The 15,984-nt window shown below is 44.4% G+C and overlaps 1 protein-coding gene across 1 annotated transcript in view; it reads left to right on the top strand.

Moving 5' to 3' along the window:
* The window catches only part of LOC111844436 (steroid hormone receptor ERR2-like), a 29,616-nt gene extending 14,790 nt beyond the window's left edge, over positions 1-14,826 (top strand). Inside the window, exons 4-7 of the mRNA XM_023812908.2 lie at positions 3,695-3,805; positions 3,965-4,126; positions 11,064-11,333; positions 12,919-14,826. Coding sequence (XP_023668676.1) covers positions 3,695-3,805; positions 3,965-4,126; positions 11,064-11,333; positions 12,919-13,163 — 788 coding nt within the window. The 3' untranslated portion in view covers positions 13,164-14,826. The remainder of the gene's footprint in view (positions 1-3,694; positions 3,806-3,964; positions 4,127-11,063; positions 11,334-12,918) is intronic.
* Positions 14,827-15,984: the final 1,158 nt, after the last annotated feature.

Genomic DNA, 15,984 nt, shown 5'->3' on the forward strand with positions numbered 1-15,984 from the left:
CGGTGTCAGGTGGAGACCCGGCACTTACGGCTGCAATATCCCCGTGCAAGCGCCCCGCCCACAGGGGGCGCCCCACACCCTTCTCTGTGAAGAACTGACACCCCAACCCCGCTTTACTTCCCTGGCCACACTGTCAGTCACGCAGCAGGAATGTGCAGTGCTTAAGCCACTCGGCCATCATGTCCTCAGTCACATGTCCTGAAGGAGGCAATGAAAGTTCCAGAAAAATCTCAGTGGGCTCCATGTGCCGCTATGCTCTTGACTCTTATTGTCACGTAAAAACAAACAAAGACAAATGCCAGGCATCTCTCCTGGTTGTAAGCGGTGGACACAAACCACTGCAAACTTTCATACTACACATTCAGTATATGCAGGAGGAACCCATGTAACATGGAGAATTCATGCAAACGTCAGCAGACCAGAGAGGGGATGCAACACTGGAAGCTAAGGGTGCTGTGTTAGCCACTACGTCACCATGGCAACCACGAAAGCAGCTCCACGTACCACAATCCACAAAAAGTCAGACAAAGTCAACAGTGATTTCCTCCTGGACACTTCTCAGACTTGAGGTCTTTCCCCCAGTCTGAGTGAGCAGCTGTTCGAAAGCTGGAGGTGTCATGCTCACAAGGGCAGCGTGAACAGACGGAAATGCCTTCAGCGGCCATGCCGGGGAGTGTCTGCAGTCGGCCACTGAGTAAGTGCAGCACCTGAAGTGGACAGCAGGACCAGTCGGCGTGTCGCTTGCTGGGTTCTGGCCATTTTCCAAGCGATAGGATTTCCTGAAAGCCTTACAGAGAACATGACTCTGCAGCGCAATGAAAATGCTTCTTTCAGCAGCCAGTGGAAAAAGGATGATGCTTTCCGAAGCATGAGAAGAAAGATTATTTTTATGTTACACGGCATGTTTGAAAGAAAAAGGGCTGCCAAAATTATGTGAAATTCCAAAAGCAGTAATAATACTTAATTTCGGAGGATAATCTGACATTATACTTAGTCTGTGCTCTAAAAAAAAGACGGTGTGTCTTGGATATACTTAGTTTGTCCGTGATCTTGAATGTGAAAGTAATGTAGATTTTGAGAGAAGGAATTAGGCTTCATAGAAACCACCTAGCTGTGGATCTATCAGATTTTGCTGGGAGGAAAGATTGTCCTCTTGGGGATTGTGGGTAATTAGGTTAGTGGGTTGCCAGTGTCAGGAAATTGAAAGACAATCCTAATCAGATTTGTGTTTCCAGGGAATCATGGAATGTATATAAGTAGGCAAATCTCTTGGCTATACTCAGTTACACTCAGATAATAAAGTATACTGACCCATGCAAACATCCTGACTATTAGAGATGGATGCAGGAAAAGCAGCAGACCATCATATTTTTTCATATATTTCAGAAATTTCTAAAGTGTATCTGTTCAGTGCATAATATTTTTTTCATTTTTAATGTACATACTTTTATGCGTGAAACGTATTCACTGTAATGTACTTATATAATTCATTTTCACCGCGCAATATGGCCTGATTTTTTAATGTAGGGTTCCATGCAGAACAATGTTAACGGGAACTGAAGAAAAACGTAGCACTGGTGGTAAGGGTTAAATAAAACAAGAGCAGCTTTCAGATGAGCAGCTTGTCGATGTTAACAAATGTGTTGGTGCTCTTGCATTCGCTGCTCACGAGATGGGCTGTTCATGGACTGAGGAGCTTTTTGCAGTGAGAGGTGAGCTTTCTGCCATGACGGTTTGCTCTCCATCATTACTGTCTGGACAGCTACTGTATCTGTGTGCCCAGTGATGCACTGGCATTCTCTCTGGGCTACTAGGTTCCAAGACTGGGATAAGACAGGACATTTGGTCAGGTGTGGAAGTCGGTGATGTCTATATACTGTACCACGACACCACCAGTCCCGGACATGCTGAGCTGCACAACACCCCCAGTGCCTGGGGTCAGTAATGAACAGCAGAGAGACTGTTCCACTAGCAGCAATCGAACACTACATCTCCGTAACTGGCACGTGCGGTCTTATAACAGAATCATAAATCCAATGTTATGGACATACCTGACATCCCATTTATTTGTGATTCTACTGAAATTGGTCATTACATCAATGTCTTTGAATGATAAGGGCTTAAAGAGGCTCTGCTAGACAAAAGTGAAAGTGAGCAGATGTTATCGGAGGCTGCACAGTTATTGGCACTGTCTTTATTTTAGTCAGGGGTAAAGAGATGTGTGACTGGGACCTGCTTTCAGGCTCTAAGGAGTTAGAGCCGTACATCTGCCGATGAGCGGTGAAATGCTCCTCCCTAAGACTGGTCATAATTCAGAAATTTATAGCCCTATCAGAACTATATTCATTTCCTGCTAATATTAACCCAATTTTACTTCTTTTGCTGCTTCACTATAAAAGCATTTTAATGTGTTTAAAGTTAAACTGGTGGAAGGTGTTCTGACTATTATAGAGCAATCTATAGTTGGTGAGCAAGTTTTTGTCTGTAGCTACTTTTGGCAATTAATTCATTATAAATAAAGGTATTGGACCAAATGAGTTCAGATCAGATACGGGAATCATAAATGGGTTCAAACCGGACCCGGGCTGGATGAGGTGCTTTATGAATAGGTCCAAACAGGATCCAAACCGGATGAGGCGCTTAATGAGTGGATCCGGATAGGGTCCAGGCCAGATCTGATCTGAGATGGGTCCAGCTGCAGACACCTGTCTGAGAGACTTGAGAGCCCTGACTTTACTTATACGACTCGTGACATGTTGATACTTAATAAATGAATCTGCCCAGCAGATCGATCCTTGATTTTCCACAGAATTAAAAAAACAATGTAATAAGCACTGGCACGTTTCAACACCGGCACCAGCTGGAGACGCAGGCAAAAGGTATTCAATCTTATTGAGGTACAAAACAATTCCATCTACTCTGTCTTTTTTCTGCACTTCCACGTAACTTCCATGTTAACTCCGAGAATTGTGACCAAGAATTCAGCAAGTTTATCGCTGTAAATGCCTCGTCATTAGTGCCTCCGAGAACCTGCAGGAAGCTCCGATGATCTCCCACATACACACACATGCATATACATACACACCAATTCTCGCTGTCTGTGGGTGTTTCACGTGGTATAGGACGATGTGGTCAGCCGCTATATGGGGGGCATATCTACAACTCCCTCAGGTGTGCCTAGTTCTAAAATTTAGTCGCACTGTCTGCAAAAATGGTCGCAAAATGTAACTAAATAGTCACAATAGTTTCTTACGCGTTTTTTACACTACGCAACAAAGAAAAACAACACACACTCGAACAAGTTCACAGGTTTGTCTCTGGGTATACGTCATTCCAGCCTATATGCCGTGTTTGTGTAACGTTACGTTAGACGGCCAGTCACCAGTAACTTTAAATCTTTACACAAGTATGTTGTATGCTTATTAGCTCACAGATGCCGAGATTTACTTTTTGGGTAAGGGAATTTGGCACCGAAAGATAATTAATTTTTCGATCCTCTATAGGATAGGAGAATTTCGGTCTGCACCATAAAAGTACCAGAGATAGGTACCCAGCCCTACTCCTGTCAGTGAGGTCACTGGCACTGCTGGGTATTCGCTGGTTTAGAGCTTTGCTAAGCTAAGGTGATCAGTGTATCTCCTGCGACAGCTGTGTGTTTCTGTCTCCCATTACTGATGTGCATTCCTGCATGCAGGGGTACGCCTGGACCGCGTGCGAGGTGGCAGGCAAAAGTACAAGCGGAGGCTGGATGCTGAGAACCTCACCTACCTAGGCCTCGCACTGCCTCCCCCAGACAAAAAGCCACGTGAGTTCCTACACTGCACCCGTACTCTTAGCACCACCCACAGTAAGACCTGCCAGAAGCTGGACACCCAGAAACCTCACCAATATCATAGATACGCGCCAAACGGTATCTGTCCCAATACATCGAGCTAAAGGACTATTCCCTCATCTCGTTCTCTAGTGACAAAGATGGTGTCCCGTCTGCTGGTAGCAGAGCCAGAGAAGATCTATGCCATGCCCGACCCCAGCCTGCCTGAAGGAGACATCAAGGCCCTGACAACACTGTGTGATCTGGCCGATCGGGAACTGGTTGTCGTCATCAGCTGGGCCAAGCATGTGCCAGGTATGGCTGGACAGCAGGATGCCCAGGCATCCATATGCTGATTACCAATGCAGTGCAGACCAGCAGGATGGTTTTGGCCTGGTCACTTGTTTCAGCTGCTTCCTTACTGCTTCTTGACTGTTTTTCATATCTTTATATTCTATATTTACATTTTATATTTTGACTCCAAAAACCATAACTGTATAGTATTTATGCACACATTTACAAATGCATTCATTTGCACACATTACACTATTTGCAGATTTTACAGCTTTGATGCTCATTCTCTTACCAATGAAGATGATAAAGGTTTTTGGTTAATTTAAGGGTCTCCCATATGTAAAGTGTGCAGTTAAGCACAGTGGATATTCACACACTGACACGTGATAATTACACACCTGTCGCTGTAATATACCTGCAGGAGAATCATAAATTGCCTGAAAGGCTCAAATCAATAGAGTGTCTTTCTCAGTGGGGGGGTGCAGTGACAGGCGGTCGATGTGCTCCATAATCGATGGGGACATTCAGATGTACACAAGGCTCCACTGGGAAGAAGGCAAGTGCTTTGTTCAAAAGAGGGAAAACAGAATTCTTAATGGAACTAATCATGGATCCTGTTATTGATTGGTGTGGGAGGCATGGATGGCACACGTGAGTGCTCATTCAGTGCCTGGTTTAACCAGTCAGGTAACTGACGGGAAGTAGCCAAAAGCAGTCTGTCATTGGTGGTCTGCGAATGGTAGTGTGTGATAATCCCACCCACCCTGGGTTTTGAAGTCCACTTTCATTGATATATTAGTAATGCCTGCTATACTTCTGGTATGGTTGTCCATTCATTATAAATGAAGGATGGCTTTCATTCTCAATGGTTGGGTCATTCACCCCAGTGTTGACTGGTATACTAATGGAGACAACTGAGCATGGTCAACCATGGGCACTGCAGGGGTGCTCATCCGCTTAGGTGATGGGGTGGCTATCTAGCGCTGGCTCAGCATGGAGCTCTGAGAGCCGCTTACATGAGCAGAGATTTCCCGTGACCCAGTAGCTCAGTCGCCTGTATCTGGCCTGGGGCTCGTCAGGTCAGGGTGGCCTGACTGGGTCACGCGCTCGTCAAATGCCCAAACATTGCGCAAGAGACTCCTCTATATGCTCTACCAGCCAATTACAGCTTTTGATATTGGAAAGCAATGGTCTATGCAGCATTTACAGTTGAAAAAAGCTTTGATGTAGGTTATTTCATATAATGCCCTACCTTCAGTATTTACTGGTTCCCAGCCCTTGTTATTGCTGTTCATCAGCGGTCTTCAACCACAGAGTCACGGACTGGTACCGGGCCGCACAGAAAGAAAGAAGAAATCTTTTAATTTCCATTTTATTGAGTCTGCCGGGTGTTTTATTTTGAAAAATGACCATATCATCTCCCATCATTTCCGTCTGTGCCCCTTTCACAGGTTTGATCTTAGATATAAAAAGATGGAAACTATATGTGCGGTTGGATGTGCGTCTGTGTGGGCGCCATGTTGGGGGGCTCATCTCTCGAGTCACTGATAGCAGACCATTTGGAAAAATGCTGCAGGCATGTGCAGCCCTTGGGGGTACAAAATAAGAAACCTTAACAACGGGCATCGCAGTATAACTTCTCACAAATAAGTGGCAATCTTATTGTTTGTTACTGTTATGTAAGTATCACTTCAGACTATCCTGAAAATGGCCTGACATCGTCCTGATGATGGCTGCCTACTGAAAACAGAACGCTATGAATAACTGTTAAAACCACTGTGTGACTAGGGGTAAACATGATATTTACTTAACAGTGACTTCATTCACTCTATAGTTTACATAAAATTGTCAGCTGGAATGTGTTATGCGGTCATACACACTAACTCGCCTACATCATTAATGTGCCATTGATTCTGCGTTATGGTGAGGTGTGTTTTTGCACTTTATTATGCTTTATTTGGTGTGCAAAAAAAGATTGGAGATCGCTGCTGTTCATTTTACTAAATAATAACTGTTTAAAAAAGACCATGCAGGACTTTACTTTTCTTTAACAGTTGTGTACAGACTTACTTTCGATAAGCCCTTTTAAGCAGGTGAAAGCTAAACATTGAGGGAAATTTTACCGAGAAAAGCTTAGAGTAGGCACAGCTCAGTCTTCTGAGGGGTCCACTAGGCCAAATTTACTTGGGAGGCTCACAGCAAGAAAACTGATGATTCATTTCACTTGCTCCACAGTAATCTGGGTAATCGCAGGTAATCTGGGGCCCTGGGCACTTGCCAATTCTGCCTACAGCTAGAGCTGGCCCTGGCTTAGACTTCCATTGCAGTTTAGTTGGCCAGGTAGGAGATTAATAGATTGGTGATTAGCACAAAGCAGATTATACGGATCTAGTTCAGTTGTAGTCATTAGAACACTAGAGCCAGTCCATCCTGATAAATATAAACAGGGACTACAAGCATAAATATTAGTAGGTACCAACTCTTCAAGTGTTTTTGGCTCTTTCCTGGTGTAAAAATCTTGGCTACCCAAGTTTTTTTTTTTATGAATAACTCAAATGTGTGGGTGAAAGAACAGCACCGTCCAAAGCCCAGGTATCCAAGTTCAAGGTTGATACTGAGTTAACATGATGACGTAGGAATTCTGGGATCTTTTCTGGGGATGTGTTCTTGAACAGCCCACACATATTAGTCCTCAGGATACACTGCGATTCTATGACTTAATGGCGGTCCTCAGGATACACTGCGATTCTATGACTTAATGGCGGTCCTCAGGATACACTGCGATTCTATGACTTAATGGCGGTCCTCAGGATACACTGCGATTCTATGTCCTAATGACTGTCCTCAAGATACACTGCGATTCTATGTCCAAATGACGGTCCTCAGGATACACTGCGATTCTATGTCCTAATGACCATCTTCAAGATACACTGCGATTCTATGTCTTAATGACGGTTCTCAGGATACAGTGCAGTTTTGTATCCTAATCAGGCCATGTAACAAAAGGAAAGGAAAAACATGTGATATGTCACAATAAATGTACGCAGATGCTGGACCAGTGGCGTTTAAAGTAGCAGTCCTCCATCATGAAACATGAAACACTTATTTAGAGATCCGTTTTGAGCTACACAATTGCAGAGCTAGTCAGGAATATCCACATTGATTTTTTGAGGCTCATTTTCTGGCTGGTGATCACTGCAAGAACAGCAAGGATATCTCCAACTTTATATTTCACAGTAAAAGCTTTTGGACATTAGAAACTCTACAGATGACTGCAGTGTTCTTGTTGATTATTTCAGTGTAATGTGTTTATTTGTATGCATATAATATTATCAGTATTCATTACATTTATTTATGTTTATACAGCTGATAGACCGAGGCCATGAATTCTTATGATTAAATGTGTTTGAATCATGATTATTTTATTAAGTGTATGAAATATTCTGCTCTTAATCACAGATTTTACATTTCCTTGTAGGGATTTTATTCTGACATATATTAAATAAATAATCCCCTTTATTGTCTGAAATTCAAAGCCTGGCAATGCAATCTGTCCCACCTGCATTCTTCCATGGTTGTAAGTGTGGATGTGCTCACAAACACTTTCTTTTATCAGGTGGGTAATATTGCTCATGATGGTTTGGCTTGGCCAAGGATAAGGTGATGATGTGGGAGAGTCTGATGATGTGGGAGAGTCTGACGATGCGGGAGAGTCTGATGATGTGGGAGAGTCTGACGATGCGGGAGAGTCTGATGATGTGGGAGAGTCTGATGATGCAGGAGAGTCTGATGATGTGGGTGTGGCTGACGATGCGGGAGAGTCTGATGATGCAGGTGTGGCTGACGATGCGGGAGAGTCTGATGATGCGGGTGTGGCTGATGATGCAGGAGAGTCTGATGATGTGGGAGAGTCTGATGATGTGGGGGAGTCTGATGATGTGGGAGAGTCTGATGATGCGGGTGTGGCTGACGATGCGGGAGAGTCTGATGATGAGGGTGTGGCTGACGATGTGGGAGAGTCTGATGATGTGGGAGAGTGACGATGCGGGAGAGTCTGATGATGCAGGTGTGGCTGACGATGCGGGAGAGTCTGATGATGCGGGTGTGGCTGACGATGTGGGAGAGTCTGATGATGTGGGAGAGTCTGACGATGTGGGAGAGTCTGATGATGTGGGAGAGTCTGACGATGCGGGAGAGTCTGATGATGCGGGTGTGGCTGATGATGCGGGAGAGTCTGATGATGTGGGAGAGTCTGATGATGCGGGTGTGGCTGACGATGCGGGAGAGTCTGATGATGCAGGTGTGGCTGACGATGCGGGAGAGTCTGATGATGAGGGTGTGGCTGACGATGTGGGAGAGTCTGATGATGTGGGAGAGTGACGATGCGGGAGAGTCTGATGATGCAGGTGTGGCTGACGATGCGGGAGAGTCTGATGATGCGGGTGTGGCTGACGATGTGGGAGAGTCTGATGATGTGGGAGAGTCTGACGATGCGGGAGAGTCTGATGATGCGGGTGTGGCTGACGATGCGGGAGAGTCTGATGATGCGGGTGTGGCTGACGATGCTGGAGAGTCTGATGATGTGGGTGTGGCTGATGATACAGGAGAGTCTGATGATGTGGGTGTGGCTGATCAGTGCTTATATGCTGGAGTTAACATCAGTATCTGAGTGCCAAGCCAAGTAACCTCCGCATGTGAATAAGAGGAAGGTGTACTGTGAAGATGTATGGTCACTAAGGGTCCTGTGCAGGACAGCCAGAGGATGTAGGCTCCAGAGGATTACATGGAGGGCTTTCCATGTAAATCATTGCCCAGAGCTATCCAGTACTCCGCATTCCATTCTCTGCTACCTGTAATGTACTTAGGACCTTCTCTATTGATCCCTGAAGTTCCCATTGGTGTGCATGTCCTAGCCTTGATAGGGATGCTGTGATTTCATCATTTCAGTCTGTGCTGGTACCCAGCATTAAAGGGCCAGTTCTGTGTGCTGACCCTAGGTGTGGACAGGAATGTCACCTGGTAAAGGTATGGTTGGTTGTCATGATTACAAGGTGGTGCGACTGTTCCCATTGGAGTTGGCTGAAGCTCTAGTGTGCACTGAAAAAGTGTCATTCTGTGTTGGTAGTGCTGCCCTGGAAAGAAGCCACATGTCAACAAAGACAACCAAAAGAACCAGGTAATGGAAGCTGGAATCAGAGGTTAATGGCATGAGGTCATAGGGTTGCTAGTTGAGAGCTCATGGAGGGACCTCCAGGATAATATCCAGTCACGCGTGTGCGATGGAGCCACGGGGGTGTCGCTCCACCTCAACAACGTGGAATTATTGTCTGTCATCAGGCATTTCTTCAGTTTTTTTATTTTCTAGAAGATATTAATATCCATATTGTTACAGACCAATAATCGTTTTGAATGTTTTTGCAAACTGCAAGTCAAAATTGAAGCTTTTCAGTTTAATGATAGAGACAAAATCTAATAATTTATCCGGCTCAGCTTATGTGTTATCTTGAGTGATATTCCATCTATCCATCCATCCATCCATCCATTTTTTGAAACCACTTGTCGCCAGGGGTCCGGAGCCTATCTTAAATAATATTTTCACATATTTTGTTTTTTATTTCATCTGTGTATTCAATATTTGCTGTCTTCCTGTGAAAACAAATTTAAAAATATAAACTTTATCTGATATGTAATGCACACTTTCTTGGTTTGAAGACTGTAGTAAAATCCATTATTCCTGGGTACTTAAATTTCACATTTTCAACAGGTAAGCTAAAGTGTTTGAGCATCTAGCATGATTTTGTAGTGTTTGCTTGTTGCCTATAATAGGCAATCATATGGTCCAGTGGAAGCTCATTGTACCTAAACCTATGATGTGTGCTGTTCAGCACATAATGTTATATGACTGCAAGCTTTTCATTTACTTCGCTACCATGATTATCCTGGAATTATGAGGGCGTAGACAGTAGCCGTGGATGTGCTGCCCCATCTGTGGCCCCTGTCTGCTTGATGTGACGCCTGTGTCCTTATGGTTATCGATTTCCCTTCACACTCTGAAGGGTGATTGCGATCCGTTAATTAATGAGTGCTCCAGCCGTCTCAGGTCCCGGCGCTTGTCACTGCGATAAGAGAAACCCAACCCTTTAATGCTCCCCCCAGCCCCCAAAGCCCCACAGTGTTGGGTCAGTCTGACAAACATCGCATCACCACAGAGATCATGCATATCTCCTAAACAGGAAGCACCTTCCTTTCAAAGCAGTCACTTTAAGGGACTGAAAAGTGCTGTAAAAGTGAACTCGTAAAAAGCCGCCATTTAAATCATCAGACTTTACAAGGGGCATGAGAGACAGGGAGACAGACAGGTAGTGAAACCATAAAAGGAGTATTGACAGCTTAAGGGAACAATGTTTTTGGAGATGTTACCATGTATCATCTCCTCTTTATATTTCTGGGAAATGTCTCGCCCATTCCAGCTGCCTCAGTAAGCTCAGGAGAAGCTCACTTATAGCAGTGGCCTAGCAGCCCTTGGCTGTAGATTCATGGCTTTATAACAGGTCATATGTGTCAGTGGCACCGGGGCACTGCTGCCTCACACCTCCAGGACTGAGGCCTCCGCTCTCAGTGTATGGAGTCTGCATGCCGTCCTGCTGTTGAGTGGATTTCCTCTAATTTTCTCCTACAGTCCCAAAATGGTGAATCGGCCTCCCTACCAAGAAAACAAATGATCATGTAACTTCCTCCGCACAGCATGTAATATGGGGGCCTCAGGCAGCTGCCTGTCCTGTTTATAGTTACAGCCAGTCCTGCCTGTACTTGATAAGTGGTTTAGTGATGCATTAACTTTAACCATTAATCTTGCTACATTACCTCTCCCACAAGAACAGGACTTCAGTCATAACTTCAACACCACAACCGCACACTGTCATAACTCATCAGGGTTCACTGTGTCCCCGTCCTGCAGGCTTTCCCAACCTGTCACTGACAGACCAGATGAATCTACTGCAGAGCGCTTGGATGGAGATCCTGATCTTGAGCATAGTGTTCCGCTCGCTGCCCTGTGATGACGAGCTAGTGTATGCAGAGGACTATGTCATGGATGAAAGCAGCGCCCGCCTCACCGGCCTGCTGCACCTGTATGGCTCCATCCTGCAGCTGGTGCGCAGGTACAAGAAACTGAGGCTGGAGAAGGAGGAGTTTGTCACGCTCAAAGCCATCGCTCTCACCAACTCAGGTGAACGCAGTCCCTCCTCCTGTGTCCTTTGTGTAAGTCGAGCAGAATGATGAGTTTTGAACTGCAGGCCAGGCTAAATACAGCCCTTGAGACACAGAAAGCTCTTTCTTAAGCCTCCTATTGAAAGAACCCATGTGATCACAAAAAAACCCACATAAATGAATGACAGGGGTGGATTTTCCTAATGTGAGGACCGAGTTTCCATTATCACAGAAACAAAAAATGGAAAAAAAGTTGAGGGTCACAGAATAAAAAGAACGGCCAGGGTATTTGCAAACTGGATGCAGCCAAATTAAATTGAACAAAGGAGCAAAAACAGACACGAGCACACGAAAGAACCCAGGATGGGGCTGTTTGTCTCTGTGTCAGAGCGCATCCAGAGTGATGGGCCATGCGGTCCAGCGCACGGGCCTTTAACCGATAGCTGCGAATGGCATGACCATGGTGCCCTTCTCTCTGTGTCAGAGCACATCGAGAGTGATAGGCCATGCGGTCCAGCGAACGGGCCTTTAACCGATAGCTGCGAATGGCATGACCATGGTGCCCTTCTCTCTGTGTCAGAGCACATTCAGAGTGATGGGCCATGCGGTCCAGCGAACAGGCCTTTAACCGATAGCTGCGAATGGCATGACCATGATGCCCTTCTCTCTGTGTCAGAGCACATCCAGAGTGATGGGCCATGCGGTCCAGCGAACGGGCCTTTAACCGATAGCTGCGAATGGCATGACCATGATGCCCTTCTCTCTGTGTCAGAGCACATCCAGAGTGATAGGCCATGCGGTCCAGTGCACGGGCCTTTAACCGATAGCTGCGAATGGCATGACCATGATGCCCTTCTCTCTGTGTCAGAGCGCATCCAGAGTGATAGGCCATGCGGTCCAGTGCACGGGCCTTTAACCGATAGCTGCGAATGGCATGACCATGATGCCCTTCTCTCTGTGTCAGAGCACATCCAGAGTGATGGGCCATGCGGTCCAGTGCACTGGCTGATGCCCTTCTCTCCAGCTGCACAGTGGCTCTCGCAGCTGCAGATAAATCTGTCCTTTCACAAGGAGTGCCGGTGCTGTCAATAAATGCATGTGAAATCGACGCTGTGGTGCTGCGAGGCGGCGGGCCCAGCTTGTGCTCATGTGATGACACTGCAGTGTATCGATTGGCCGCTCTGTGGGAGGTGGGACCAGCTCCCATCCTTTCCCATGGTTTGAGGAGAGAACTGTAGTCAGATCAGATCCTAGGAGCCCATCTTAAACAGGCAATTCATTCATTCAGATTTTGCCTTTTGTCTTTGATAAATTTCTTCACACCATAAATCATAAATCGGAATCAAAAATGTACTTAGGAAAGCGGGTAATTTGTTTATGTTTTTTGTTTTGTACATCATCATAATCAGAACCAATCAATTAGCAGCAATGATCATACCACTATTATCACTAGTAAATGTGGTAGCAGGGGAGGGTCAGTTACTGGTGGCTAAATCAGAAACATTACAGCCTCCTGTGAATGAATCAGTGTAAAAGTGTTATGATACAGAATTGTACCTTTTTATTGCCGTGGTCTTTACTCTGAAAGCCCCGTTTTGTCCCAGATTCTATGCACATAGAAAACGTGGAGGCTGTACAAAAGCTGCAGGACACCCTACATGAAGCCCTGCAGGACCATGAAGGCAGCAGACACCCGGAAGACCCATGGAGGGCAGGAAAGCTGCTGATGACCCTGCCCCTCCTCCGGCAGGTCTCAGGCAAGGCTGTGCAGCATTTCTACAGCGTCAAAGTGCAGGGCAGGGTGCGCATGCACAAACTCTTCCTGGAGATGCTGGAGGCAAAGGTCTAAAAGGAGCTTGGCACTACCCAGGGAGACAAAGACATCGTAACTGCCCTTTACCCTTTACAGACACACGCACGGGTACCTTATGAAGGGCGAAAGACAGACTGAAGTTGACTTAACAGATTCATGGAAATGCTTGAGATTAATTTAAACATTATACTGTATATGTACATTATACTGAAGATGGAAGTGAGTTTTGGTTGTTCTATATCAGGATTGTCAGACTCCAGTCCTGGGGGGCCAGAGCCCTGCACATTTTTGGGTTTCCCTCATTTAACACACCTGATTCAACTCCTTGTTTACCACACAGCTCTTGAGCGGAATCATTTCTGGCTACGCTACACAGGGCTCCGGCCCCCCAGGACTGGAGTTTGGCACCCCTGTTCTATATGATCTGTGCAAATATGCAAAAACAAACCTCACCTCATTGCATATATCCAAAGGGAACCAAGCCCTGTGGCCTATGATGGGTATTTTCTCTCTGTATGCATAACACTATGCATTTCTTATCAAGACACTTTCAACAATCTTAAAGGTCTGGAAAAATGAGCAGTTTTTTCACGTTTTATGGACAAATATGCATTCTGTGAGGGTCATTGATGCAGAAACCTAAGGCATACCTCTTTCAAGTCTTCACATAGCTGTGTGAATAATAGGTCAAGTCTAAACAGGAGGCTGATTGTACTATATGCTAGTTTCTTCTGTATAATCTCAGCAATAAGAGATCAGAGAACCTGAGTCTTGCAGCTTAAACCACAGACCTTCTCGGACACTGTGAGAGACCTGGCCAGTGGTCATGGTGATTCAGTATCTGTGTGTGAGAAAGTATGAGTGACAGAGAATGTATTTGTTATTTTGTGTGTTGCCAAAGGATCAATCCCCCACAGAGAATAAACTTTCCATTTAAAATACTCACCAATCCACCAGGCACCGTAAGGTCTGAAAAGTATTTGGAGAGTGGGGGTATTCTAGAAGGCATTCCATGTGTAGACAATGGTTTTCAAAAACTCTGCTGCTTGTTGAAAGGTCTAGTCCACTGCAGGATTGAGTTGGACCCCAGTAGCACATCTAGCAGTGAGTAGCCTGTTTGTACATTTAGCTCCTTATGACACAGAAGCCCAAGTGTGGCTTCTGACATTCAAACGGTGAACAGTATCTAGCTGCCATCTTCTGATACACTAGCAATGTTAAGCTATGAGTGAATAAGTGTTGACATCGTTATGATACATGTAGCTATCTCAATGAGGTAAACAAGCTGTCACTCTTACTTTGTCTGCTACTACCCATAATGTTGAGGAGATAAAACAAATAATAAAGTCTTAAGGTAAAAGTTAAGACCGATCATCATCTTTCATAAGGATCTTTCAAGCTGTGTCCATGATGCCAAGTGCTCCCTACACACAGCTACAATCACTACGTTAACCCAACTGCCCAATAGAGACTGCAATTGCAAGGAGTTATTTCAAGTTTATTGTACAAAACCAGTAAGTGATCCAACAGTGGATTATTCTGCTCCTGTTTTTTTAGGAACATATTTCCTATTTGGCTCTTGCCTCTTATTTGTTCACTGTATTTGTGCATTTTTGCTGAAGCCTGTATTTACTGAAATAATGATGGAGAATCAGAATCAAATAAATAAATAAATATGTGCTGTGTAATTTTTCCTTGACATGGTTCATTCTGGTGGTTCTTTTCTACAGTGATATGGTTTAACCAGTTACATAATTTTGGGAATAATAACAGTCTTGATTCTGAGTTTAATTTCTGTCTGTAATTCAGTTTGATTTTTTTGTATTTTTGTTTTCTCACGCTAGCCAAACTGCCAAGCAGTTTACCGACATTTCACAGTCTGTTTATTTTAGCTGTGGCATTCATTGTAACCATATAGCTCTTCATGTGATGTATTTGAAAAACAATTCAATGTGAGCTATTGGCATGGCAGACGTGACGGGAGAGACAGGGTAGTGACACATTGTTACTCACCATCGAAGTTTTATGTGAAGTTTGGAAGTAATTTTAGGAGGACATAAAAGATCATGATTTCTACAATTTGCATGCAAAGTAGATCATGGACGTCTTCAAGATCAATCACGATATAAAATTGTGAAATGGCCCAAACTGCTCTGTCCTGTACTGAGATGGAGGACTTTTACACAACAATTTCAACTAAATTTCACTTAAAATGCAATGTTAGAATTAAAGAGAGGTGAACCGCCTCATCATGCATTTGTCCTACAGAGGTAGGTGATTGATGAGTACAGGAGACAGTTGTTCCCGCAGACAGTTGTACTTTTCAATGATTCAATAATCTGACATAAAAATAAAGATATCTGCTTTTCTAGCAAACAGCAAGAATTTTCTCATGAAACAATTCGTATGAAATACCTTCCCTGTTGTTGCACACGATGTCCTAGTTTTGGAAATAGATTTATTGTTGTAAGTTTAGTTTCGTAACTGTTGCTACTGGCGTTTGTCCAGCAGGGATTTCAGCTGACAGCAGTGGAGGGAGGCATCGTGTTATGTTGTTATATTAAGGCTCTAATCCCACAGCTACCCACAGTAGTGGTGCTTCTGCATTGTTGCAATATAAACCCAATTGATTAGGCCAATTTTCTTTGATTCATTAAAACTACATCCCTTTTAATTGAATTCTTCTGCCTATACTTATGGTTTTAATTGACTTAGATAATTGTAATAGACCATTAAATAGAATTAGCAGGCATAGTACTAGAAAAAGACATAATGGGAACAGCTTAATTTTAAACGATTAAAAGATATAATCATCTATATTTGTCTTGACTTATTTTCATCAAAAAGGGAAATCAAA

This window comes from Paramormyrops kingsleyae, chromosome 19 (assembly GCF_048594095.1).
Source record: "Paramormyrops kingsleyae isolate MSU_618 chromosome 19, PKINGS_0.4, whole genome shotgun sequence".
NCBI classification, from domain to species: domain Eukaryota; kingdom Metazoa; phylum Chordata; class Actinopteri; order Osteoglossiformes; family Mormyridae; genus Paramormyrops; species Paramormyrops kingsleyae.